Source organism: Otolemur garnettii, unplaced genomic scaffold, assembly GCF_000181295.1.
Source record: "Otolemur garnettii isolate 467f Iridium unplaced genomic scaffold, OtoGar3 scaffold00042, whole genome shotgun sequence".
NCBI classification, from domain to species: domain Eukaryota; kingdom Metazoa; phylum Chordata; class Mammalia; order Primates; family Galagidae; genus Otolemur; species Otolemur garnettii.
This window is the reverse complement of record NW_003852437.1, coordinates 11551131-11577628: the sequence shown is the minus strand read 5'-3', so window position 1 is coordinate 11577628 and position 26498 is coordinate 11551131. Positions and strand designations below refer to the sequence as shown.

General features: G+C 42.2%; 1 protein-coding gene and 2 pseudogenes across 2 annotated transcripts in view; 2 read left to right on the top strand and 1 right to left on the bottom strand.

Annotated features, from left to right (window-relative positions):
* The window catches only part of PDE7B (phosphodiesterase 7B), a 219372-nt gene extending 214998 nt beyond the window's left edge, over positions 1 to 4374 (top strand). Inside the window, exon 11 of the mRNA XM_012805436.2 lies at positions 4118 to 4374. Within this exon, the coding sequence (XP_012660890.1) occupies positions 4118 to 4347 (230 nt within the window). The 3' untranslated portion in view covers positions 4348 to 4374. The remainder of the gene's footprint in view (positions 1 to 4117) is intronic.
* Positions 4375 to 19853: 15479 nt separating this feature from the next.
* LOC100944195 lies at positions 19854 to 21187 on the bottom strand (annotated as a pseudogene).
* Positions 21188 to 24380: 3193 nt separating this feature from the next.
* Positions 24381 to 24879, top strand: LOC100961853 (annotated as a pseudogene). Its single transcript, XR_001161316.2, has one exon. The product of XR_001161316.2 is annotated as a small EDRK-rich factor 2 pseudogene (transcript).
* The last annotated feature ends 1619 nt before the right edge of the window (positions 24880 to 26498 follow it).

The following is a 26498-nucleotide window of genomic DNA, read 5'->3' as shown; positions in this document are numbered from 1 at the left end:
GCCTGTAGTCCCAGCTACTTGGGAGGCTGAGGCAAGAGAATCACTTGAGCCCAAGAGTTTGAGGTTGCTGAGATCTATGATGCAACGGTACTCTACTAAGGGTGACAAAGTGAGACTCTGTCTCAGAAAAAAAAAAGAAAAAAGACCCCCATCTCTACTAAAAAGAAATATATATATGTGTGTGTGTGTGTGTGTATAATTGGAAACACAAAGAAAAGAAAATCAACACTTTCAGCTTTTGAAAGATCAGCGCTAGAGGTTTAATCAATGTCCCTTTGAATGACTGCATGTAAATTAACACTTTAATCCTGACTATTCCACTAGGTAATTACCAACTAAGAAATTTTAAAAATAGGATAAAATCTTTGTTATAGATCTTTAACTAATCTGTGTTAACTTTGTAATTTAGAATAGAATCAAAAACAAATAAAGTAGAAAAAAAGTAGCAAGAAACAACTGCTCACATTCTCTTCTGGGTTTGAAGGTGAGAAGTCAGTGGAATTGGCCTTTAGGACTCTCCCATTTTGGGTCCCTACCCCTAACACTCCCAAGGGTCCAGTCCTGAGCATGGCGCCAGCAAGCCAACCTATCCCATTGTGGCCTAGGAACCCATCTTTCCCTATTCCTTACTTCAAAACTTATTCTCTAAAGAGCACACTTTCTTTCAAGTGTCAATTGTGGTCAACTGTTAAAGTGTGATGTCAGTGCATCCAAAATAATTATTACTTTATCTAATTGAGTTATGCATAAGATCATTAAGTGAATCACACTCTGGAAATTTCAGGCACTTTAGTAGAAGAAATAGTTTTGCTCCAATAAGAATTTCTATCACAACTTAAAACATTCACCAATTCCATCTACACTTAAAGCAACGCTTTCTTTTCCTTGTAGATCCCTTCCATTGAAACAAAAGTCAGAACTTTAGCTCTGTTCCTTTTAAGTTCTGGCCCTGACATGTACCAGTTCATGTTTTCTACCTGTTCACATAGACTTCAGACAACTGAATGCATTCACTGTGCTACAGACCTCTGCAATGCTCCAGAGTTAAGAGGAGGGAAGGGACCATCTGAAAAAATAAACTAAAAATTAAGAAAACCAGAGCAAGTTAGAATGATATACTTACAATAGGGTCACATCTAATTCACAGTCCCAAAAGGGGGTCATAAAGTCATCCTCAGGATATAGGGACAAAATAAAACTAGCTATAAGATTTGAACGGAATATAAAAATATTAAAATAAATGTGTTGGAATTATGAGATTATTGAGCATTCATTTTTTTCCACATTGTCCTTAATATTGTTACATTGTCTTCACAATTAAGATGATTCCCTCACCCCAAAATAGGAGAGGGTAATAAAAAAAAAATAGAACCCAGGGCCAAGGATGATTCAGAATTGCGGGAGGATTTGGAGATGAGAGCAGCAGCCACAGAAAAGCAGCCACAGAAAAGCAGCCTCAGCCTTAGCTGCGAAAGTTCTGCAGATGTGATTCAAAATTAGATGCTAACCAAAGTCCTATTCCTGGGACTCACTGTATTAAGCTCTGATTAGAGAGAAAATTTGCTAGGCAACTGTTAATCACATTTTGAACCCCTCGTACAAAAGCATTCACATTGTTAAGCGCACAACCTGGATTTGCAAGACAGACCTGATTTCAGAGATTCTGTCCTGTTGTTGTCATGAGAACACACTTATTCTGTCAGATCATATGTCCTGATTTTCGGCTCAGAAAAATGTGGTTGCCATAGATACCTTTTTTTAAAATGGGATGGGAGTTGAGTAAATAGAGAAATCCCATGGATGCTACACCAGCAAATCAATAATAAAGAGAAGAAGAAGGTGGTTATAAAACAACTCATTTCATAGATCTTTCTGTTCCACCTCCGCCGGCCCTTAAAGGTTGGGAAGTATGGTGGCAGGTTAGGTCAGGCTCAAGAGGAAAGCACAAAGAGAAAAGGAGAGTCTGATCGGTGCTGCAGGCTTTAGCCCCCCAGACAACAGTTCTTCTAGTGAGTCTTAAGTTCAGCAGCTCTTTCCTCTGTCTTGACTCCCTCTGACTGAAATTATCCCCTCTCTTTTTCCTTTCTCAATCCAAAGTGAGAATTGCCTGAGTGCCTTTCTCGAGCTCAGATCAGATTTTCTGTTTAAGTAATTCATATTTACTCAAGAGGAACTAGGGCTTAATATCCCCTCCCTTCCTCCTCTCCTGCCCTCTCTCCACCAAGTTCTGAATTATAAAAAGAAAGCTTTACATCAGATGACTCTCTCATTGGTGGAATCTGTAGAAAGCTGAAGAGAAAGAGGATTTCCTTCTATCTTTCTCTCCTTCGAGGCCACTATTCCTCCCTGTTCCCCCACCTCCCCTCCAGGAGGACAAGACCTAGCAATGTCAGCTCATCCCTTAAAGAGAGAGGTTGGCACAATACACTGCTGGAACAGGTCCCCAAGTCCAGGAATGCAGAAGCCTTCCTTTATTTGGAAAACTGCCTCATGGTGTCTATTCAGACTTTCAAATAGCTTACCTAACTAGCGTAAGAGGTCTTTAGTCATCTGACAAGTAGCTGTATAATTCTAGGGTAACAAGTAACTTCAGGAAGAGCATTAGTTAATTTTTTTAAGTGTTGAATTTTAAAATGTTGGCTGTATAAGTTTTTTATACTTAAACTTGACCAATATTTGCCCTTGAACTTTAGAATAGTATAATTTTGCAACCTATCTTCTTAGGTACCTAATATCTGATCTCTTTTAAGGTGAATGATAGAAATTAGACATGGAGATTGGGAAGGAGGTAAAGAAAATTCAAGAATAAAAAGCAAAATATAAAATCCTTATTTGATGATTCCCTATAGAACCTAACCAAATGCCAAATGCAGACATAAAGTCACTGGCTTAACTCTCCTCCATAGGTTCACATTCTCTGAACAATCTCACAATATTTCAATCATATTTCACATAAGATGAGATTATGCAGAAATGTATAGTAACATTTTGCATTGCTGTGTCCTTTTCCCATCTCTATAGCATCCTCAGAAGCCAAGTGACTGCTATTTGTAAAAAAAAAAAAAAAAAAAAAAAAAAGATCAAATCAACCCTTATAATTTACGTGCCTGTGAACAGCCAGGGTTAATTGTTGTGAGAAGTTTTTGTTATGCTGAAAAACACTTGGCTTTTCCCTCCACATCTATATTTCAAGAAAAAACAGGAAAAAACCTAAATAAGTCCAAGTTTGTGATAATTCCAACAATTCTGTCACAGACTGGATGTTATCTGCGTTTAACAAATCATGTCTAATGTTGAAAGCACATGAATTGCAAAACATGATTAGAAAACAGAAAATCTTAAATAATTAAAGAGAACAGGCTCAGTGCCTGTGGCTCAAGTGGCTAAGGTACCAGCCACATACACCCAAAGTGGCGGGTTCAAATCCAGCCCAGCTGCCAAACAACAATGACGGCTGCAACCAAAAAAAAAAAGCCGGCGTTGTGGCAGGCACCTGTGGTCCCAGCTACTTGGGAGGCAGAGGCAGGAGACTCGCTTGAGCCCAGGAGTTGGAGGTGCCACAGCACTCTACCCAGGGGGACAGCTTGAGGCTCTGTCTCAAAAAATAATAATAATAATAATTAAGAGAACAGACACACAAGGGAGTCTAATACCAGTCTCAGTGAGTCATGAGAACTTGAAGGCAGGTAAAAATCTGTATTGAAATTGAATGAATTTTATTTACAGTTATTTGTTTAATGTAATGGAAAGCAAGATATGGTTATAAAATGATAATCTTGAAAAAAAATCCTACATGTAAGTATATACATTTTTCAGATGGTCTGAATCAGGAAGATGTCACCTCACCCCTTTTAACAATGAAAATACACTGCGGCATTAGGAAGGCTGAGAACCACGGCGAGTTTAGATCATTTTTCCAAATGAGGAAACCGAGGCACAAAGAGGTTTAGTGACAAGCCCAAGGTGTCAAGCCCAACCCCCAGACCGAAGACAGTGACCGTATCTATTTCGCTTTCATATCCCAAGGGCCGGGTCCCCAGCAGGTCCCCAGTGGTACTGGCGAGGGAGGAGGCAGAGGGTTCCGCCCTTTGGTGACCTGTGGCCTCGCCCCTTCCAGGTTTCATGACCTACATCGTGGAGCCGCTCTTCCGGGAATGGGCCCGCTTCACCGGGAACAGCCCGCTGTCGGAGAACATGCTGAGCCACCTGGCGCACAACAAGGCGCAGTGGAAGAGCCTGTCGCCCCGGCAGCACAGGAGCAGGGGCGGCAGCGGCAGCGGCAGCGACCACGCAGGCCCCGGGACTGAGGACCAGGCGCAGACTGGGGGGGAGGGCGACTCCCCGTAGCCGGCCTGGCCCAGCCGCCTTGAGGAAGGACTCTCTGGGTTGTGGCCTGGGGCTCTTGGAACACCACCCTCCTCCTAGTCACCTGCCTCGCCTCCTTCTTGCAAGTGTACAGAAGCCCTGAGTCACCTGGGCGCCGGATAGCAGTAGCTCCGTCAGTGACGTGGGGGCTGATTCCATGGGCAGGCTCGGCCTCCAGCAGAACACTGGGAGTGAGAAGGAGGTGATCTGCCACGTCCCCCGGCCCTGGGTCACCCTAGGACAGGCAGCAGTCCCCAAGTCTCCAGCACTTTCAGTTTGCATCTGACTGCTGATCTGCATGACAAAAACACCAGCACATCTGGAACTCGGAGGATATTGGTCTTTATTGCGAAAGCACCTATGAGAGCATGGGAGAAAGTACCTTCTATTTTAATAATAATTATTATAAAAATAATAATGAGTCTTTTTAACTTTTGTATTTCATGCGTAGACAATGGATCTAAAACTTTGGACTAAGATTACTCAATGTACCCAAACTTGGACAAGGGGTTCATTGTTTTGTTATTGACTTTATGCCACTTGGGGCAGATATTTGGCATCTTCTCAATTTCAGAAACCACGTTTGCTACCCGACCCGAGGGGAAGGTGCTGTACAGTTCATTCCTTTGCACCGTTAGCCAATCTGTCTTTTATGGATTCAGTGACATGTTTATATTCTCACATGTACATGTTCTGTAAATACCAACGCTACTGATTCCCATGCCAAAATACATGAGTATTATGGGATTGCTACCTGTATAAACAATGGCACTGTGAACAGAATACTGTTAGTTTTAATACAAGAGAATGCATTTGTAAATATGGTATAGAGTTTATTAATATACTGTCGTTTGCAGATAAAGGCCTTAACTTACACATCTTTCCTCTTCTGAAAGCTGCCCAATTTAAATCCTCACAGATGTCTTTCCGAACTTCCATCCCATGTCCATCTTTGTGTTTTCCAGCTAAGGTCACAAACTGAAACCCAAGAAAGTCGGGGAGACATGTTGGAAACTTCACAGGCGTTCCGCTTGAGACCATAGTGTTTAAACTATGGCACCAAGCATGGTTTCCTTGGCTTAACAAGATCCTTCAGCAAGTCTGAATCAGTCACTTTACAACGGAGCAGTGGTATTTTAACAAGCCAGCTGATAAGCTTGTGTTTATGTGACTCTTTGTTATGGAACATGGTGGTGTGTCAGCCTCACAGGAGACATAGCCTGTCTCAAAAACCTTCTATGACCCTGTCATCTGTCCATCAGGGAATTCCCCGCTCCCAGACCCCGCATTTGTCCGTTCTGGCTACAGTACCAAAGTACCTTTGGTTTATGGTTGGTGTGCATTTCTTTGGTATTAACAGTAACTGGATTTGTTTCTTTTTCCTTAACTTCCTATGAACAACTCCCCAACTGTTTAGCTGAAGTTAATATTATTTAAGTCAAGAAAATATTTCAGTTTTATAGCAGACCTTCCCCTCCTGGCAGGTCATTGTGGTTAATTATGGCTCTCGCTAGCTAGGTCACCTTGGAATTTTGTTGCCATTTTTTCTGCAAACACTTGGCAATAAAATTGGTTCATTACAGCATTCTTGTCTAGGCTGCTACACGTTGTGCATCAAACCTTTCCTTTAGAAGTTTTAACGTAATTAATGTTCGATAAAAATTGTTGATCCCCTTTTTTTTTACCTTCCACAGTGTGGTAGTGGGAGAACGATTGTTTCTGCCACGATCAAGCTGTTTCTCAAACTGGTAGAATGACAGCTTGCTCTTGTTTCCTAAGAGCCACTGGTTGGGGTTTTTTTTTCTCCTAACACACAAACGAAATGTTAGAAACTTGACTGGTCCTTCATAAGTTCCTATAGAGAGACTGAGGCTTACAGAGTTAAGGTTTAGGGGACATTTTGGAAAGTTGATCATATTTTCATTCAGGTAGGAGATTGTCAGATGGTGCTAAAGAAAGTGTGAAGTTCTTATGAAATGGGGGAATGACAAGTTGAAATTTTTGATATGGATAAGAAAGGAGGTTACGGAAACTGAACACTAAATCTGGTTGGGTTTTTTTTTTTCTTGTAATAACCATGACCTGACAAATGTTTCTGTATCACTTTACTATTTTGATGCTCTCAGCTTGGCCCCAAAGAGAATACCTTGGATGTATTCCTTTTCCGAACCTCTCTTACTTTGGGTTTGATGACGCAGAGAGGGGCTGTGAGTAGTTTATTTTTGTCTATGGATCAAATGAAGGAAAGCCATTGCTGGAGACCAGAAAGTAGAGATAGGAAAGAAGACGCTATGTTAGCTAATGAGGCCTCTCCCTTAAGTCTAGGAAATGGGCATTGTTTAAATTGCAATTATATTATAATTTAAATAAATAAGATTGGACATGTTCTTTAGCGCTTCCACGTTTATAGGGCAAAAGTGCTTATGTTCTAATTAGGTCCTGAAGAAGAGCCCACAGAGAAAATGACCCAAGAGCCAATGGTTAAGCCTAATAAGTAGCCACTACTACAATAAAAGTCTGAAGTGAAATGAGACGATGCCTACACTGGAGGCATCTGTCTCCTTCACTGGACTGTCTGGAGACTGCTTGAGTTCCTCATTGGTCAGCAAACAAAACAAACTGAACAAAGAATAGGAAAAGAATGTAAAAAATTATTTTCCCTTGCCTACTGGTTGCTCTCCTGCAATATTTCAATAGGAGTTTAGTCACTAATTAGGACATAGCTATTGGATCATCTATAGGTTTTATCTTCAACCTTATTCTTTTAGTCCACAGACCATCAAAAAAGTGACTTACCAAGTTTGATTCTTGCATTGCTCAAGAAGAAAGGAAAAAAGAAAGAAGAAAGGGCTGTTTTTAGTAAGCTAAAGGTAAAGTGAAGATCAAATTAAGACAGAAAGAGACTATCACTGCCAGACCTGATGGGCAAAGCCTGCTTTCCTTTTATAATAATAGCAGCAATGAATAGTCAGGACCTTATTTATGAAACCCTGGCCTCCCCATAACTCCCTGCTAGGCTGAAAACCGGGCTCTGTTTCTCCCTGCTTATAGCTTCCCACAAAGGGATTTGGAGTGTGTCCTGCAACCCTGTCTTCAGATAGTGCTTCCTACAAAGCACAGACTTGTTTTGCAATCTTTTCTTATGTTGAAGCAGATCTGCTCACTGATTTGAATTTGGTTATGGGCTTGCACCTCACTGTATTTCTTCTGCTTTGTTCTTTTAAGCAAACCCTTAAAATTGTGTCATTTCGTGTATACATGTGAGGTTTGAAAAAAACCACCTTGTGAGTTTTGCTCAAAATGTGGCCTGAATATTCATTGGCATGTCTAGATGAACAATTAAAAATAAAGATAATTTCTTAAAAATTACATAATATGAAAATATCCTGATTCTCCCCAGGTAACATGTTACCGGCCAACCAATTGGATTCAACCCAAAGGACCCACTGCTCAAGAGAGGAAACTTTCGAGGCAAGAGCAGAGTGCAAACACCGACCAAGTGACTCATTCCACTTGGGGGCTGCAGAAACGCCCTTGTGGATGGAGATGTTAGTGCCAAGTTAGGGAAACCGGGCCACCATTCTGCTCTATGTTTACGCAGAGTCCTGATATTTTTCTGGCTCACATTTGTCAAACTCATACATAAAAGGGAATAAGGTACGACATTTTAGGTTGTAAAAACATAGCAGACTCAATGCAAGAATTATTTGTAGAAAATGTGGCCTCACATTTGGGGATTGGAAGAGACGAAGAAGAATAGAATGGTTCATGTAGGACAACTGAGTGTTCTAAATCTACCTCAAAACAGAGGAGGCAAAGACGACCACCCATGTTTCCCAGAAGCACCCTGTATTTTTATGTATTCTCCCCTATCTGTTTTAAGATTTGCATTCAGAATTCCCACTGATTCCTTAATGCCTCCCCATATTTGAATGCAAAGTCACTTTTTCATTCATGGGTGTTCTATATTATAAGGCCAAAGTCAAAGGGAGACCCCAGTAGTATTTCAAGTGAAGATCAGACATGACTTTTAAACATTACATGCAAACCTAGCTGAAACATTGCCTAGGGCAAGCCTGCACAAGCAGTTACATGTCAATTAAATAAATATTGATTAAGGATCTTCGATGTGCCAGATGTTGTGCTAGAGATTGGGATATAAAAAGACCCAGTCCCTGCAGGAGCATTCAGAGTTGAGGCATTATTGGTGAATGCCTCTTAGATAATTTGCGAAACACATATGATTGCTCAAATGCAGCCAAAACTCCTTGCTTGGATAGAAAACAGATCAGCTGCCAGGACAGGAATGGGTCCCCATGCTGGTTTTGTCACGAACTTATTCTGGAACTAAAGGGAAGTTCCTAAAACCAGTATGAAATTATTTCCAGACAATAATGCCTTTTATAGCAGTATTATGGCAATTAACAGATTGCATACAAAAGCCCCAAGCACACTCTCTGGTACTTGGTAGATTTTCAATAGATAGAATTTCTCTCCTCTTAACGACAACAATAAAAACTTGGAAAAAACAAACAAACAAACAAAAATTTAGCAGTCATTTACATATGGGTAAGAAAGGGGAGAACTTATGGGGGGGAGGGAAATGTAGTAAAGAAATGCTAGTGATTTCACATTAGGAAATCAAACTCCTAATTGAGCCAAAGCGATTATTTTTGTAAACTTAAATTTTAGCTGATATGGTTTGAAAATGCATGATGGCCTTGTCAACCATCTAAGTAACAGTTCAATTGCCCGTAAGGCTTCAAATTCTAGTATCCTAAGTACTGATTTCATCTTCACTATATTGTTTTCCCTTTTAGGGAAGCAATATCATGGAGTTTTTTTAACTGTGGGCTTTGGAATCAAATAGACCAAAATTTAAATTCCTCCTTGATTAGCTGTTTAACCTGAGGCAATTAATTTTAATCTTCCCTGAGCCTCCATCTCCTCATGTATTAAATGATGGTAACATCTAACTCCTGGGGTGATTGTGAGGTCAAAATTAAATAACATACAGCACAATTTGTAACAGAAAGGGAGTAAATTCCTACATCATTGAAAGAAAACGTGTCTATGAAGTCGGAGTTGGGATGCATCTTTTACTTTCTGCAAGCTGTGCCAATTTTTATGCAATTGAAAACACATGACTCGTTAATGAGCATTGAGCATGATTATAACTACAAGTGGCCAACTTAGCCATAAAATAATCCTTCTGTTATGGACAAAATACTGTAAAAAGTGATTAAAGAAAGAAGACAGTGTCGCTGGAGTACCCAGAATACACTGATAAAACCAGGGATGAATGAAGGACTATTTCTTCTAATTTTAAAGTAAATACTCCTCAGCGCAGCCAGAAAGAACTAGACTGACTAACCTAAGACTCTCCTAAAGTTGACAAGAATACAACCCTGGCTAGAGAGAAGGCTTAGTTAAATAAGCAAAACTTTACAACCTGTCAAGTTTTCACGAATTCCATGCAAATCCTACAAATTCTCTGAGGTTCCCAGTAGTCCTTTCCCTCATAACCTCTTTTTTTTTTTCTCTTTTCTTCTCTTTTCTTTCTTTCTTTCTTTTTTTTTTTTTTTTTTAGAGACAGGGTCTTTCTTTGTTACCCAGGCTAGAGTGCACTGATGTGGTCATAGCTCACTCAGCCTCAACCTTAAACTCCTGGGAGCGAACCCACTTCAGCCTCCCAAGTAGCTAGGGCTACAGGCATACACCATGCCCATCTAATTTTTTGTATCGTTTTGTTTGTAGAGATAGCATCTTGCCATGTTGCCCAGGCTGGTCTTAAAATCCTGGCCCCCAGGAATCCTCCTGCATTGGCCTCCCAGAGTGCAGGAACTACAGGCAGGAGCCACTATGCCTGGCCCCCTAGTAACTTCTTCATCAGATGCTTTCTGACCACTGATGGAAGAAGCTGAGGACACCAGGACAGACTCTGCAAATAGATGCCCTAAATTAAATGTAGTTCTCCTAAGCTAATGTTAATGCATAAAAATGTGTGTGCCAAAAGATGTTTGTTAAGTGTTCCCTATTAAAGAAAAATGGCTTCATAGTCAAATGCGGTTGAGAAACAATGGATTAAACACAGAGGTTGTTCTCCCACAGGCTTCCCAGAACTCTCGAGTACTTGGACCTCTCCAACAAAACGATACAGATGCAAATCCTTCAAGGGATCCATCTGTTTGGATCTAGTTTTCCTTTCGTATCATGAAACCTTCCTTAACTGTCTGAACCCAGGGTGATCTCCCCACTTATCATGAGGCTGCCATGGTGCTGTTAAGGATTATTAGTTGCTATTTATTATCATTAATGATGTAGGTGATTGAGGTGTATGTTCTGCCCAACTTGGGGTGTAATAGAACGTAGGGTTAGCTCACCTGAGTTTATAGCTCAACTTTAACACTTGTAGGTGTCTGGCCTTGGGCAAGTTTCCCAACTTTAGCTTCTTTATCTATAGAATGATGCTTAAACTATTACCTGTTTCCAAGGGTTATGGGAAATTAAAAGAGTCCATGCATATAAAGCACTTTGAACAGTACCTGGTATGTAGAAAACCAACGTCTTCCCCCTACCTCCCCCCTCCATCTTTATTTGTCATCTCTTTGATAACAGGAATAACTATCCTTCATTTATATTCTCCATAGCGTAGCACAGAAGGTACCTACAGAAGATAGTAAGTACCTCTTAAATGGAAGAATGTATTTTTGATCGACAAATTGAAAACCATGTCGGAATAATATGTTCACATTTAAACCCAAATAAATAAACTCCAACTGTAGCAATAAATGCCCCAATAATTTAAACACAGATACTGTTTTCGTCCACAATTACCATCTGATAGACTTTTAGTGTTTTAAGGCAGCAGTTCCCAGACTTTTTGGCACCAGGGACCAGCTTTATAGAAGAAGATTCTTCTACAGATAGAGGAGCAAGAGAGGATGGTTTTGATGTGAATGAGTCTTAAGCAATTGATTTATTATGGTCTCTGTGCAGTCAAACCTCTCTGCTAATGATAATCTGTCTTTGTATTTATTTATTTATCTGTATCTAATCCCCAGTGCCAGCATCCCCACCTCAGCTCCAGCCCAGGTCATCAAGCATTAGATTCACATACGGAGCCACAGCCAAGATCCCTCACATGTGCTGTTGACAACAGAGTTCGCACATCTATGAGAATCTAATACGACTGCTGACCTGACTTGTGGGGGAGCTCAGGCGGTGATGCCAGCAATGGGGAGCGGCTATAAATGCAGGTGAAGTTTTGTTCACCCACCACTCCCTTCCTGTTGTGCAGTCTAGTTCCTAATAGGCCACGGACCAGTATCCGTCTGCAGCCCAGGGACCACAGTTCTGAAGAACGTAGTTCAGGATGACAATAGCTTTCCTCGTTCCAGTTTAAGTGCATACTCTTCTAAAGGACTTGATATTCAAAGATTCCACCCAAAAAGAAAAGAAGCCTACAGAAGCACCACTAAATTGCTACCTTTGCCTAGCTGACACAAGTGTCCTGTTATGCTACACTATCCAAGAAAAGACAGAGATAAATAAATCCCAGTGCTCATCTTTTAAACAAAAACATGGAGTGGCGGCTGAGTCTCTTGTTTTCCTTGTTAAGAGCACTTCAGATTACCCATAACCCACTCCTACTCCTTTTCCCAGTAAGCAATTGTATGTGCATTTTTAAAGTTTTAATCTAATGAACTAGCATGAAGGATCTGCTGGGCAGGGAGGTATTTGTTTTTTCCTGTTTCCCACTGCTGCAATTTAGGTTGGACTTTTTTTAACAGGAGAGTCAGACTTCACATTTCAGTGCGTTTTAATTTTTTTTTTTTTTTTTGGAGACAAAGTCTCACTATGCCACCCTTGGTAGAGTGCTGTGGCATCACAGCTCACAGCAACCTCAAACTCTTGGGCTTAAGAGATTCTCTTGCCTCAGCCTCCTACATAGCTGGGACTACAGGCACCCACCACAAAGCCCAGCTGTATTTTTGTTGCAGTTGCTATTATTGTTGTTTGGCAGGCCCGGGCTGGGTTCCAACCCGCCAGCCCCGGTGTATGTGGCCAGCGCCCTAGCCTCTGAGCTACAAGCACTGAGCCTTAGTGGACTTTAATTATCTCAGAAACATCTGCCTTAGTCCACATTTGAAAAAGACAATTTATAAATGAAAATTAAAGACCTATGGTATCATTCTATAATTACACTTTTCAACCTTGCTGAGTTGGGAACAACAAAAGTTCTGATAGATCTTCCAGTACTTGGGTTATATATCATGATCTGAAGTATTTCTTAGCTGCTTCTACTGACTTTAGTTACTAAAAATGTATTAATCATTCTGTAAATAGCTTATCCGAAACATCCTTTTGCATCTGAAAATTTCTTTACCTTAAACTGTAATGGGAAGGTTGAGATCTGTTTTTCACTTTAATCAATTGTTGTTTTGTTTTTAACAGCAGGTTTCCTGTTCTTAAGCTTGCTTGAGTATCTTAAAGCACCACCACCATCCTCCATAAGTGGCAGGCGCAAGGCACAGGTCCTGTCCCCACAGTGACTGTCCAGTCACTGCACAGTCCCCAAGGCACCATTGCCAACAGGTAGGATAACATGAGAAGAGCCTTTGATTGGATGGACAGGCCATAGAGTGACAGCTTTGTTCCAGGGCCCCCTGCTGCAGAGAGTCTGGGTACATATGGGTCATTACAAAAGTTTTGAGACACACAAAAATCCGAAAGTATAAAATCCACATAGCTGAAACAAATTAAAGCCCTCCCAGCAACACAGATAAGCTGAACAAGTTGAGACTTGCACAGATGAATCAGAAAGAACGTTGTTGACTGTGTTACTGTTACAGGGAAATAATGGATCATAACACGGTCTGCTTCAAAACTTTCATAGTGACCTATGTGTGAGTGTCGTGAAAAGGGGACTGGGTGGCCTAACAAAAGCTGACTTGCATATCTGAAGTGTCTCCTGCATGTTAATAAAGCTTTATTTGGGCTAGAAAACACACTATGGAGCATCACTGAACCTCGCTGCTTCTTCTGTGTGATAGTCAGAGCTAGGTGTTCTAGGCACACTGAATATTTGTTTTACGAAGGCCCTGACCAGATGTTAAGTATATAGGCAAACTGTGTCCATATAAATCAGATCATGTATAAGAAGTGATCTCTGAAGGGTCATTTCATTTCAGAAATAATAATACTGCCTATTTGGTAAATTTATAGTAAGGATTAGAGCTAATGTATATTAAGTTCCCTGACTGTGCTTTGCGTGTTATTAACCTGTGCAAATAGGTTCAAAAGCAGTGGTGCTGCTGGGTTCCACTCCTGGGGTTACTCAATTCTCCTTCTAACTCAAATGAAGACAGGTGGCAGGGAGGAGAGCTGACAAGGGGAGTAGGCTGATGTCCCTTGTTCTGTACCATGTGAGGGAAAACAAGCATTTAGGAAGAATAACTGTAGTGACACAAAATCGCTACTCTCCGCGCATGAGTCTTCCGGGGCTGCTGTAACAGATTACCACAAACACAAGGATTTATTCTCTCCCAGTTCTGGAGGCTGGAAGTCTGAAATCAAGGTGTCCACAGGCCACTGCTCCCTAGGAAGGCTCCCGGGAAGAATCTTTCCTTCCCTCTTCTAGCTTCTGGTGGTTGTCAGACAGCCTTGGTGGTCCCAATAACTCCGATCTTTGCCTCCGTCTTTGCAGGCCTTCTTTCCTGTGTCTGTTCTCTCCTCTCACAGGAGCAGCCCCCTGGGATGAGGGTCCACCCTAATCCAGTGGGACTCCATCTTAACTTCTGACCTGTGCAAAGACACTTTTCCAAATAAGGTCTCTTTCTGCGGTTCTGGGAAGACTGATGAGGGGGTACTATTCAGCTGAGTACACCTGGACACTCCTCACCCACCCCATGTTTTACTTCCCAACTGTCACACTCACACGTGCACACTCACGCACACTCACACATGCACACGTGCAAACTCATATTCACACATATTCTCTCACACACACTCACACACTCGTGCAAATTCACACACAGTCATACACATACACTTCCACACACACTCACATGTCTGTCAGATTCTTTTTCTTATTTTTTTGACTTTTTATTTGCAGACAATTGTAGATTCACATGCAGTTATAAGAAATAATCCAGAGAGATCCCGTAAACCCTTCACCCCATTTTCCCCAACGGTAACATCTTTCACAACCAGGAAATCAACATTTATAAAATCCAGTGACCTTATTCAGGTTTCACCGGTTGACAAGCATGGGGGGGGGTGTATGTCCCATCTTTCAGATGTCACCTGAATAGGACATTGGGAGAGATTGCTTCAGGTCTGAGATACGATTGGTTTTGCATGTTTGCATTTGGAGTCTGAAGAAGTACACAGAAATTTCATGGGAACAAGCATGCGAAGCACAGCTATGTTTCTTTCTTCTCTTTTCTATTCTTCTTTTACTAATTCAGATCTGGCTCAGTGAAAAAAAAGTTTTCAAAATCCCAGGGGCATCAGTCATCTGGAGATGACTGTGTCTAAGTCTCATTCCATATTTCACTCTCATCATCAGTGATGTTCCAGAGACTTCCATCTATTCATTCATTTATATGACAGATATACATGAAGTACTGAGCCTGTGTTAGATGTTGGAATGTGATGCTGTCTTCTCTGTGCTTACAATTAAAATAAGCAGTTAGAACAAATTCACAGTCAGCAAATCATAGCTCATGAAATGAAAGGAGAAAGCAGGATGACTGCGGGAGCAATGGAGGGAGAGTGTGGGGGAAGTCGGAGAGGCCGTCCTGGACCAAGGGGGACCTGGGTTGAGATGTAAATGAGAGCAAGAGGAGGAAGCAGGGAAGAAGAATCATTCCTGACTCAGAGGACAAGAAGTGTTTTGTGTAGACAAAAAATATCCCTAGAAACATCAAAAAAACCCTAAAAATTATTTCATAGCACTCTGGGAGATATTTAGGTATTTGTGCAGACTGTAAGGAAAAGTTAAAGATATATGAAAATGACAGGCACATCAGTTTCAGATGAGGGAGGGGATTCAGGGAGCTGAAGACCTTAAAGATGAAGGTGGACTGGCTGCCATTACTATGGGCAGGAAGGAGAGAAGGCCACGCCGCCCAGGCATTTTGTGGAAGAAGTTGCAAGAATTCATCTCTGGAGCCCTCTATATTCTGGGTGTGGTTCACTGCACAGGTGTCTACTAGACTGAAGAGGGTGACAATAGGGCCAAAAGTGTGAAGAAAGGAGAGGAAATCAATAAAATATCTGTGGAGCATAGGAGAGAGAGCTGGGCAGCACCACTGTCAGGAGTCAGGAACTCATGGCAGCATCCATCTAAACATTCTGTGGCATCTCCAGCAGCTCCCGGCCCCCAGACAGAGACTGAGTAGGTAGAAGGTAGATTTTTCCAGGGTCTGGAACTTGCAGAGAAGTAACAGTGCAGAAGGGCAAGCAAGGGAGCTGATCATAGTTGTAATTTAAGCTAAGTAGAAAAGGCAATGAAATCGAGCAGTGCCTGTGGCTCAGTGAGTAGGGCACTGGCCCCATATACTGAGGGTGGTGGATTCGAACCTGGCCCTGGTCAAACTGCAACCAAAAATAGCTGGGTGTTATTGCAGGCACCTGTAGTCCCAGCTACTTGGGAGGCTGAGGCAAGAGAAATGCCTAAGCCCAAGAGCTGGAGGTTGCTATGAGCTATGACGCCACAGCACTCTACCAAGGGCAAAAAAGTGAGATTCTGTCTCAAAAAACAAAAAAGAAAAGGCAATGAAATCAAGCTGTTGGCTCAGGATAGAATCAAGAGATAAAGGACTTTAGAAGACAAGGTGAGAAGGAAGCAGAAAGAGCTGGAAGTTGGGAGTCTGTGGTGTGAGGCTGTGGAAGGGCTGAACTGAACATATCATTTTAGAGGCAAAGCAACTTTAAGTAAGGACAGGCCCAGGGGGTTGGCCATGGGAACAAGTAGTTTCAGGAGAGTGGAAGAGAAGGTTATTGTAGTTGAGGAACCAAAGTACTCGGTGCAGATGAGCTATCCACTTTGTTGCTGAAGTCACCTGGGATATTGGCTGGGGGTTGTGGTGAGAAGAAGCCTGGAGCTTCTCTAGTAACTCAGAAGGAAAGAACAGAATGTCGAATGATGGTAGAGACAAGGAAGTGGTAACTTGGTGTCTAGAACCCCAAGAAAAAAGGGTTTCAGGTTCTTACCCTCTTGGTCCCTCAATGGAGATAAAGGACTAATGGCCTAGAAGTAGTGAGGTGTGAGGGTGACACTGATCCCATTCCCCAACACTGACATGTAGGACAGTTGGTAACAAGTAGCCTCCACTGGGAGGCTTGTGTAGAACACTGCCATTGGAGGACAGTTGCCATGGAGGATAAAGGAACGTCCAGGGCAGAGATAGTGACTGTAAGAGTGTGTGTATCCTGGCTTGGGGGCTCCATAGAACATAAAAATGTTCAAGAAGGAGAACTATGGCAAGAGAAGGTTGGATAATGTGGAGCATGGAGGTGTGGGAGAAGATGGCTGAATGGAGGAAGTGCTGTTCTTAGGCAGTAAACTGGGTTGCAGGAATGGGAGAATGGATTAAGCCAGCCATTAGATCGCCAAGACAATTACTCCCAATCTACCTGCTGAAGGGAGGAGACGCTCGGAAATTTACAAGAGCCCTGCTAGATGCACTTTCAAATTGAAAAGACAGAACTCTGTGCTCTTAGAAGAAGTGACGTTTGCTCTGGCTTGACTGTGATGGTCCCAGAGAGGTTCTCATTTCCATGGTGGTGCCTAGAGAGTGATGAAGGCTTGGACTGGGAGCAGGAGATGGGAAATAGGCTCTTTAGGGGAATAGGGATAACCAGTAGATCACTGGCACAGCACATGCTCTGCTTCTCCCTTTCAGGAGAGCAGAGCTTGGCCATCGTACTGTTAGAGATTCTGTGTGCAATATGGTGGCAGTAATAAACATCTGTGACTAACACTTTTCCGTTTCCTTCATGCTGTGTCTCCAGAGGTAACCAAGAGCCCAGGCAGCTTGCTGTTACAGATCTGTCGGTTTTCTGGATGAAACAGAGAGGCCTGATAAGTTTGAAAAATACAAAGAAACCTACCTTCAGTCAACCAAATGGACCATTCCTCAATGATAAAGATCATGTAGCAGCAACGACCAAAACTGGGCACTGAAAGGTAAGAGACTTTTGATGAATATTCCCAATTACATGCTGGGAATGCAAGCGATCCTTTGGTAGGGTTTCAATGAAGCAGGCTCCAGATTTTAATCCAAGTACAGGGTGCTGGCCACACAATTTAGGAAGAAAAAGAGGCTTAGAAAATAGCCAGAAAAAGAAGTCCCACTCAAGCCCTCTTACATTTGATCAGAATTGGCTCCCAAAAAGCAATGGAGAATAAGGAAAAACTAGAGATCACTTTGAGAGTATCCTCTCTGCACAATGATTTATTAACACTTAATTTAAGAAAGAGACTATTCCTAGAATTTAAGAACTTGACAAAAAAAAAAACACAAAATATTTCTTTTTCCCTGAAATTGACCTTGCTATTTAGAAGCCACCAAACCTTCCTAGAATTATGGTTTAGAGGTTCAAGATTTTCAAATGCAACTACTTCTTCTGCTTACATTATATGCAGAGGACTTCATCCTCCTAGAACCACAGGGTGTCCAATTCAATCTTCTTTAGAAATAAAAGGGCAATATAGTAGTTAATTCTACTGCCAATAACAAGCACCAATTTCAACCAGAGTTTAATTTCCAAATTGAGACTCACTTTACATGAGGTCAACTCTCTTAACAAATTTTTAAGTGTATAATAATTGTTGGCTCAGGTATAAATGCCTATCTCTCTTATCCTAAGAACTCTGACATGTCAAAACTGCCAATTATTCATTTTCCAGTTGTGTAGACAATGTGTAGAGGAAGAACTATCAGAGGCTACACAATTTATGGAAAGGAGAATAAAGAAGAACCACTTCCTAAACAAACTCAATGAGATTTAAGACCCAGGGAGTATATACTCTTGGTTCAAATAATTAAAAACATGTTCTCTAAGGGGATCATAGTATCTTATCAAAACATAACCAGAAATAATTTCAGCATAGAAACAGCAGAAAACTTATCTTTCCCTCTCCTAGGAACCTGAGATTATTTTCTCTTCTCTTGTGTGTTTTAGGATAAGTGAGTATAAATTAATCAAGATTGCAAAATGACCAAAATCTCATTTCATGACCTCCCCCAAAGATCCCCCATCTCTGTTTGCACTTTTCATGAGTTCCTGCACTCAATTCTTGAAATCTGACTTCTATATTAAAATGCTCCTGAAACTGCTCACCCTCCCAAATTCAGATGATACTTTCTATGCTGATCTGACGTGATCTCTGCAACTTTTGTCATCATTGGCAGCTATTTCTTCCTTTGAACATTCTTTTTTTTTTTTTTTCAATTCCCATTTATTTTTGGCTCTTGGGGCAAAGTCATCTTTTTCAATATGAAAAAAAGCAGCAAGCTCAACACAAAATAGAAATCTGAAGTATAGGATAGGACAAAACCAAAGGTCAGGAGAAAAAAGGCAACAGCAAAAGGAAGAGATGAGATGTTGCAAAAAACAGAGGGTGTCCTGTCCCCTCTCTGGGGAGTGAAATGACCCATTTAGGTGGCAGCATATACCTTCCCACATAATCAGGGATATTACATTTTTGTTGATAATAAAAGGTGGGTATGGGGAGGGCATTTCTGGAAGTTTAGGGACCAAGACTGATCTCTCTCCCTTCCTGATCCCCTTCTCCTATCGGGGGAAAGGAAGGAATCCAATGTATCAGTGAGGTGAAGTATTAAGAGGGAGGATTCCATTGGGGGAAAAATGCTCCCAAGGACAGAGCTTGGAGGGAGATTGAAAATGAAGATAATACTGTTAATACCTCCCTTGAAGCTAAGAGATGGAACCTGGACATACCTGGAAGTTATCACTAAATATTCTGGATTTCCCTCTCTAAAACTATTCTAGGATGAAAAAACTCCCACCCTCTTCCTTGGAGTTACTTCTACTCTTACCTTCTACTCCCCTCCCACCAACTACCTGGGCATAGGATGATGGTCATCATCTGCATTCAGCATTCAGTTGGTTCTCAAATAAATGGCATTTGGATGAGACCCAGCTTCTTAGAGAATTATTTTACAAAGAAAAGGAAATATTAACTGGACAGATGGGAGGAGTGGACACCAGAAGGATATACAGGGTTACCTAGAATGCAGAAATCTAGGTTTCCCAAAGTGGAAGGAGAGAGGAGACATTCAACAAACAAGTATTTATTGAGTACCTACTATGTGCCAGGCACTGTTCTAGACCCCCCCAAAAGAAAAAAAAAAAGGTAAGAGGCAGCAAACATGAATTCTGAGGGAGAGGAAAGGGGTAGTTGAGGAAGAAGGCTAAGGGGACTGAGAAGCTTGAGGTGATGGGGCTGTGCCTTAGGCCTCCTCTTCAGCCTCTTCACCAAAATTCTCCTCCTCTTCCGCAGTGGCATCCTGGTACTGCTGATACTGAGAGACGAGGTCATTCATGTTGCTCTCAGCTTCGGTGAATTCCATCTCATCTATACCCTCACCTGTATACTGGTGGAGGAAGGCCTTCTGGAGGAACATGGCAGTGAACTCCTCTGAGATGCGCTTGAAGGGCTCCTGGATGGCTGTGCTGGTCTGCTGCCAATGAAGGTGACTGCCATCTTGAGGCCACAAGATAGGATGTCACAGACAGCTGTCTTGACATTGTTTGGGCACCATTCAACGAAGTAGCTGCTATTCTTATTCTGCACATTGAGCATCTGGTCATCTACCTCCTTCATGGACATCCATGGGAGACAGCAGCCACGGTTAGGTATCGGCCATGGCAGGGGTCACAGGCAGCCATCGTGTTCTTGGCATCAAAGACCTGCAGATGAGTTCTGGCACAGTGAGAACCCAATTCTGCTGGCTTCCACGGCTGGTGAGAGGGGCAAAGCCAGGCATGAAGAAGTGGAGACATGGGAAGGGCACCATGTTGACTGCCAGCTTGCGGAGGTCAGCATTGAGCTGGCCAGGGAAAGGGGGGCAGATGATGACACAACTCATGGTGGCTGAGACAAGGTGGTTCATGTTCCTGTAAGTTGGCATGGTCAACTTTAGAGTACAGAAGAGATGTGGTAAAGGGCCTCGTTGTCAATTCAGTACGACTCATCAGTGTTCTCTACCAACTGATGGACAGAGAGGGTGGCATTATAGGGCTCAACCACGGTATCAGACACTTTGGGTGAAGGCACCACACTAAAGGTATTCATGATGCGGTCAGGATACTCTTCTCGGATCTTGCTGATAAGGAGTGTGCCCATTCCAGAACCTGTGCCTCCACCCAGAGAGTGGGTCGGCTAGAAGCCCTGCAGGCAGCCACAGCTCTCTGCCTCCTTCCGTACCACATCCAGGACTGAATCAACCAGCTCAGCCCCTTCTGTATAGTGGCCCTTGGCCCAGTTGTTGCCTGCCCCAGACTGACCAAAAACAAAGTTGTCTGATCTGAAGACGTGGCCAAAAGGACCTGAGCGAACAGAGTCCATGGTCCCAGCTTCTAGATCACCAGGATAGCATGAGGAAGGTATTTGCCAACTGTGGCTTCATTGTAGTAGACAGAGATTCCATCCCACTGCAGATCGCTGTTCCCGTGGTAGGTGCCCGTGGGGTCAGTGCCATGTTCATCGCTGATCACCTCCCAGAACTTGGCACCAATTTGGTTGCCACACTGACCGGCCTGAATGTGTACAATTTCCCACATAAAGAAATTTATTTAAATTAAGTAAATTTATTGTTAAAATTTATTGTTTTTGCTCACCTCGAGGTGTTCACAGAGCAGATAAAAAAAAAAAAAAACTTTTATTTTTCTCTCTGCTGGTCGCAGGCTAAAAGAATGGAACGTGCCCCAAAAGCTGGAGCAGCGAGGTCCAAACAGGCTGACAGAGGAGAAAGAAGAGGCAAGGGTATGGGTGGGCCCTTTGAACATTCTTAATTCACATCATACTCTCCTGTTTTTTCTTCCCACCTCTTCTAGACATTCTTTTGTAAAGTGACCAGTCAGGATAGTTTGTCCCAGTTTTAGCACTGGAAGTACCATGTCCCAGGAAACCCCTCACTCCAGAGCAAACCAGGACGGTTGGTCACCCTGGTCTTAAGTGTCTCTTAAACAGTTCATTTCTTTAAATTTCATTAAACATGTCACATCTTCTAGTCATTACTAAAATGTCAGTGTCCCAAGGGCTTCATCCTCCATCCTCTGCTCTTTTCACCCTCTACAGTCTCTTTGATGGCCTCAGCCAGATTAAGACTTCAAAACCTGTGATGCATCTGTCTGGTGGTTATCTATCAAATTCATATCTTCTCCAACCCAAACTGCCAATATAATTTAACATGTCAAAATAGAACACATCTTGCACAAAATATACTTCTTATTATATATCTTAGTAAATGACCAAATATCCATCCACCTGGCCACCCAAACCAAAATGAACCTGGAAGTCATCTTTAATTTCTCCTACTCCCACCACCTCAGTTGATTCTACCTTCTAGATAATCATTCCCCATCTCCATTTCTCATAGAAAGCTTTTGTGCAAGCTTCATCCTTCCTCGCCTAAAATATATTTGACCCTTGAACAACATGGGTTTGAACTGTGCAGGTCCACTTATCGGTGGAGTGAAAGTAACACCAAGTGTGCCTGCCTCTCCCGCCTCCCCTTCCACCTCTGCCACCCATGAGGCAGCAAGACTCTTACTCTTCCTCAGCCTATTCAACACAAAGATGAGGATAAAGACCTTTATGATGATCCACTTCTACTTAATAGTAAATATATTTTCTTTTCCTTATGATTTTCTTAATAACATTTTCTGTTCTCTGGCTTATTATAAGAATATAGGATATAATACATATAACATACAACATATGTATTAATCACCTGTTTATGTGATCAGTAAGGCTTCCAGTCAACAGTGAACTATTAGTAGTTAAGTTTGGGGTAAATCAAAACTTAAATGCAGATTTTTGACTGTGCAGGAGTCAGTGTTCCTAATTCCTACATTGTCCAAAGGTCAAGTGTGATATATTCACCATGACAATCCAGTAGTCTAAAATTCTCACCTAATTAAACTATTTTTGCAATCATTTAGTGATTCCCCCATGGCTTTTTGGAGAAATTCGACCCCTTAGTTTAGAACACTTAGGTCCTCATAATGTGAACCCTGCCAGTCTCAATAGCCTTCTCTTTATTCACTTCTCTATACTCTCTCTTGCCAACCACCCTCATCTCCGGCCCAATCATTCGAAACCCACATGCTATTTCCCATCTGTGAGCCTTCCCACCAGATGTCCCCTCCACTAGCAATGCCCCTCCCAAACCCACCCTTTCTGGACCTTTCCAATTCAAATAAAGGTACCTCCTTTAGACAATCACAGCACCTTCTATGAGTACACTTTATACTTCCTGTTTTAAAATCAACACCTAAAACAAGAATGCTCAATAAAAGTTTATTGAATAAAAGAATGAATAAATAACCCAAATGATTTAATACCTGGAAACCAGATGGCTGTGAATGGTTTCATGAGCTTTACTCTTTAAAATTGATATTTTCACATTTTCTACACATTTTTCAAAGCTACAAAAGTTTCCAGAATAATGAGAATGAAAGCAACGTTCCCATGGATGAGAACAAAAAGTATATGATGAAACTTAGCTAAAATTATCTATAACTTCATAAATGTGTTATCAGAAGGATTTTTTTTTAAGCAACATATTCCAAACCATGTTGGAAAGATTTTTACAAAATACTGTTCAACCATTTGTTGAAAATAAATAAAGTAATCATTGTTTCACTATCTTCAACTCTATGTCAGCCAAGGAAGTAAGAACCCCCCAGGATATGCTCAGGAAATTAAGAAGAAGACAATTATTGCCTTCTGGGAATTCACTATCTGGGTAGGAGACAAGATATGTAGGATAAACAGTGAGAAAGAAGGGATACACACCAAAGTGTGGGAAAAGGCCCTTCTACAAGTAAAAGCTCAAATTTGCCATCATGTTGACCTTGTGGTAAGGCCATCAGCCAGATGAAGCTAAAAATAAGAATTAACAGAACTATAGGGCCAGCCAAAGAGCAATGATGCCTGGCCTCCATGAACTTTTTGAAGACCCCTCATAATTGGCCCCCACACCTACAGAAAAATAAAGGAAACAGAGGGCAACCAAAATATTTGTGTTACCATAGTACTGTAAGAAAGGGGGAAATTAGAAGCTTCATCTTCAAGGAGCCCTCACTGAACAGGAAGTCTCCACAGCTGGTGGAGGAAGTGACTGTGATGTAATCTAGAGAGTGTAAATCTAAGCCTCTGGACCAGAGACCAGCATGGCAGAGTAGGGGGTAGTACAACAAAGGAAATATCCAAGCAGAGAAAATCCTAATTCTCTGTGAGGGAGGTCTACATTCATGGAACACATTTGTACAAGAGATAATGCATCATTAGATAATCAACAAAGTTAAACCAAGTCAGTAATAATGAGATTTTAAACACTATAGAGTTTCTAAGTAATAATAAAGGGGGACTTTGATGCTGAACCAGGACTAGATAGGGCTCAGTAGGGCTGAGGTTTCCTTATAGAACAATGAATGCATCATTGCCACAGCAGGGGAGAGCAGATAGCTAACCACCAGGTAAGGCCAGCTGCCAGGGCATAGGGCAAATAAAAAAGGCCCTAGAGGTGAAAGGTAAATCCACAGAGCAGTGTTTTTCAACCCTTTTTATCTCGTGGCACACTTGAATCTATAGTTTAAACTTTCACTGCACACTTAGATTATGTTGATAAAAAAACACAGCGTAAACAAAAGAATGCACTTACTGTGGTTTGAACTTTTTTCAAAAATAATTTTATTAATGATCTTTAAAAATTTTCACCCTGGGGGGCTGCAACGTCGGACAGAAGGAGGGAACGCAACGGAGGCAGGCGGGAGCCGCTGCCGTCGCCATGACCCGCGGTAACCAGCGTGAGCTCGCCCGCCAGAAGAACATGAAAAAGCAGAGCGACTCGGTTAAGGGAAAGGACGGAGATGACGGGCCTTCTGCTGCCGCCCACAAGCAGAGGGACTCGGAGATCATGCAGCAGAAGCAGAAAAAGGCAAACGAGAAGAAGGAGGAACCCAAGTAGCTTTGTGGCTTCGGGTCCAACCTTCTTGCCCTTCGCCTGTGTGCCCGGAGCCAGTCCCACCAGGCTCGCGTTTCCTCCTGTAGTGCTCACAGGTCCCAGCACCGATGGCTTCCCTTTGCCCTGAGTCTGCAGCCGGTCCCTTTTGTGCTTCCTTTCCCTCACGTAGCCTCTCTCCTCCCCCCCCCCAACACTCCTAGGGATGAGGGGGTTACCCCTTCCCAGTGTTTTTTATTCCTGTGGGGCTCACCCCAAAGTATTAAAAGTAGCTTTGTAAAAAAAAAAAAAATTTTTTTTTGGCTTGGCGCCTATAGCTCAACTGGCTAAGGTGCCAGCCACGTACACCTAAGGTGGCGGGTTCGAATCCCCAGCCCGGGCCCGCCAAAACAACAATGACGGCTGCAACCAAAAAAAAGCCGCGGGCGTTGTGGCAGGCGCCTGTGGTCCCAGCTACTTGGGAGGCGGAGGCAGGAGACTCGCTTGAGCCCAGAAGTTGGAGGTTGCTGTGAGCTGTGATGCCACGGCACTCTACCCAGGGGGACAGCTTGAGGCTCTGTGTCTCAAAAAAAAAAAAATTTTTTTTTCACCCCACACTGGTTGAAAATCACTGCTATAGAGACAGAGACGAGGCAAGAAAGTTTAGACAGGCTTCCTAAATCTAATTATTCAGAAAGTTTATTCTAAAATAATAAATGAGTACATTCATCATTTCTTTATCCTTGTTTAACATTTTTCAGTTTATTTTCACATACGTTGTCTCACGGTATCTCAAAATGGTTCCGTCACATAGATGGGGTAGGAATTATTATCCCTATTTTACAACCAAGAGAACTGAGATTTGACATTAACAAATTTCTTACCCAAGGTCCCACAGTGAGTAAAACATGGAGTCTGGATTTCTGATCTCTAGTCCAGTTTTCTTTCCCTTGTACCAGGAGCTTTCTCTAATTTAAGCCTCACCTATAAAAATATGAATGAAGAGCAGGTGAGGTCTGGGAAGGCAGACCTGCCAAGGCTGGAGCTCGGTGCCCTGTGGTAGAAGACAAGTCACCAAGGGCAGCATGATTAACGGTAAACCCTCGAAGAACACAACAACTTCAGTCACCAGGTGTCACGTGGGTGACAGGGAGTGGGCTGCATGACCTACTCATGCAGTTTGCCCAGGACTGTCCCTGCTTTCGAATGGAAAGCTTCACATGCCCGAACCCTCTCACTCTCAGGAAGAAGCTCAAGCATCAGAAAATAAGCCAGCATTTCACACTCTAGCAAATGACAACGCACATGGCCTTTGAGTACAGCATGTAGATGGAGTAGTCATTAGGACCAGCCTTTTCTGTTTAGTTAAACCTTTGGAAATTACCTTTTTTTTGGTCAAAACCAGTCACATATTATTATGATTTTACCTAATACTTCCTAATCAATTAGAGGACAAATGGGATCGTGTCTATGAGAATACTTACAAACGGTAGAGAGCATATGAAGAGGAGTCATTATCAATACTATTATTATTATTACAAAGAACCCCTTATTGTCGATGGCAAAGTGGACACAGGCTACAGTGACCAAATCCCTCACTCAGTGGGATTCCTTGCTTTGTAGTGCACAAAATCATTATTTGAAAAAATTTTCTCACCTAAAAAATTTTCATGCCCAAGGTTAGTTGTCACTCTGATGTCCACCAGAGAGAGTCAGAGAACAAACCAAGAGGGTTTTCACATATGGTTTGTTCTTAAAACAAGAACACATTTCTAGGGTTGCATTTTTCTGAGTATCACAATGGGAGTAAATGAACACGTTCCTGAAAAGCAGTGAAAGCAGAAGCAAGCCATCGGGCTGGTCTTCCTTAGGACACGGGCAAAAATACTGGGGAAGGCTCTGCGCCTGTGGCTCAAGTGGCTAAGG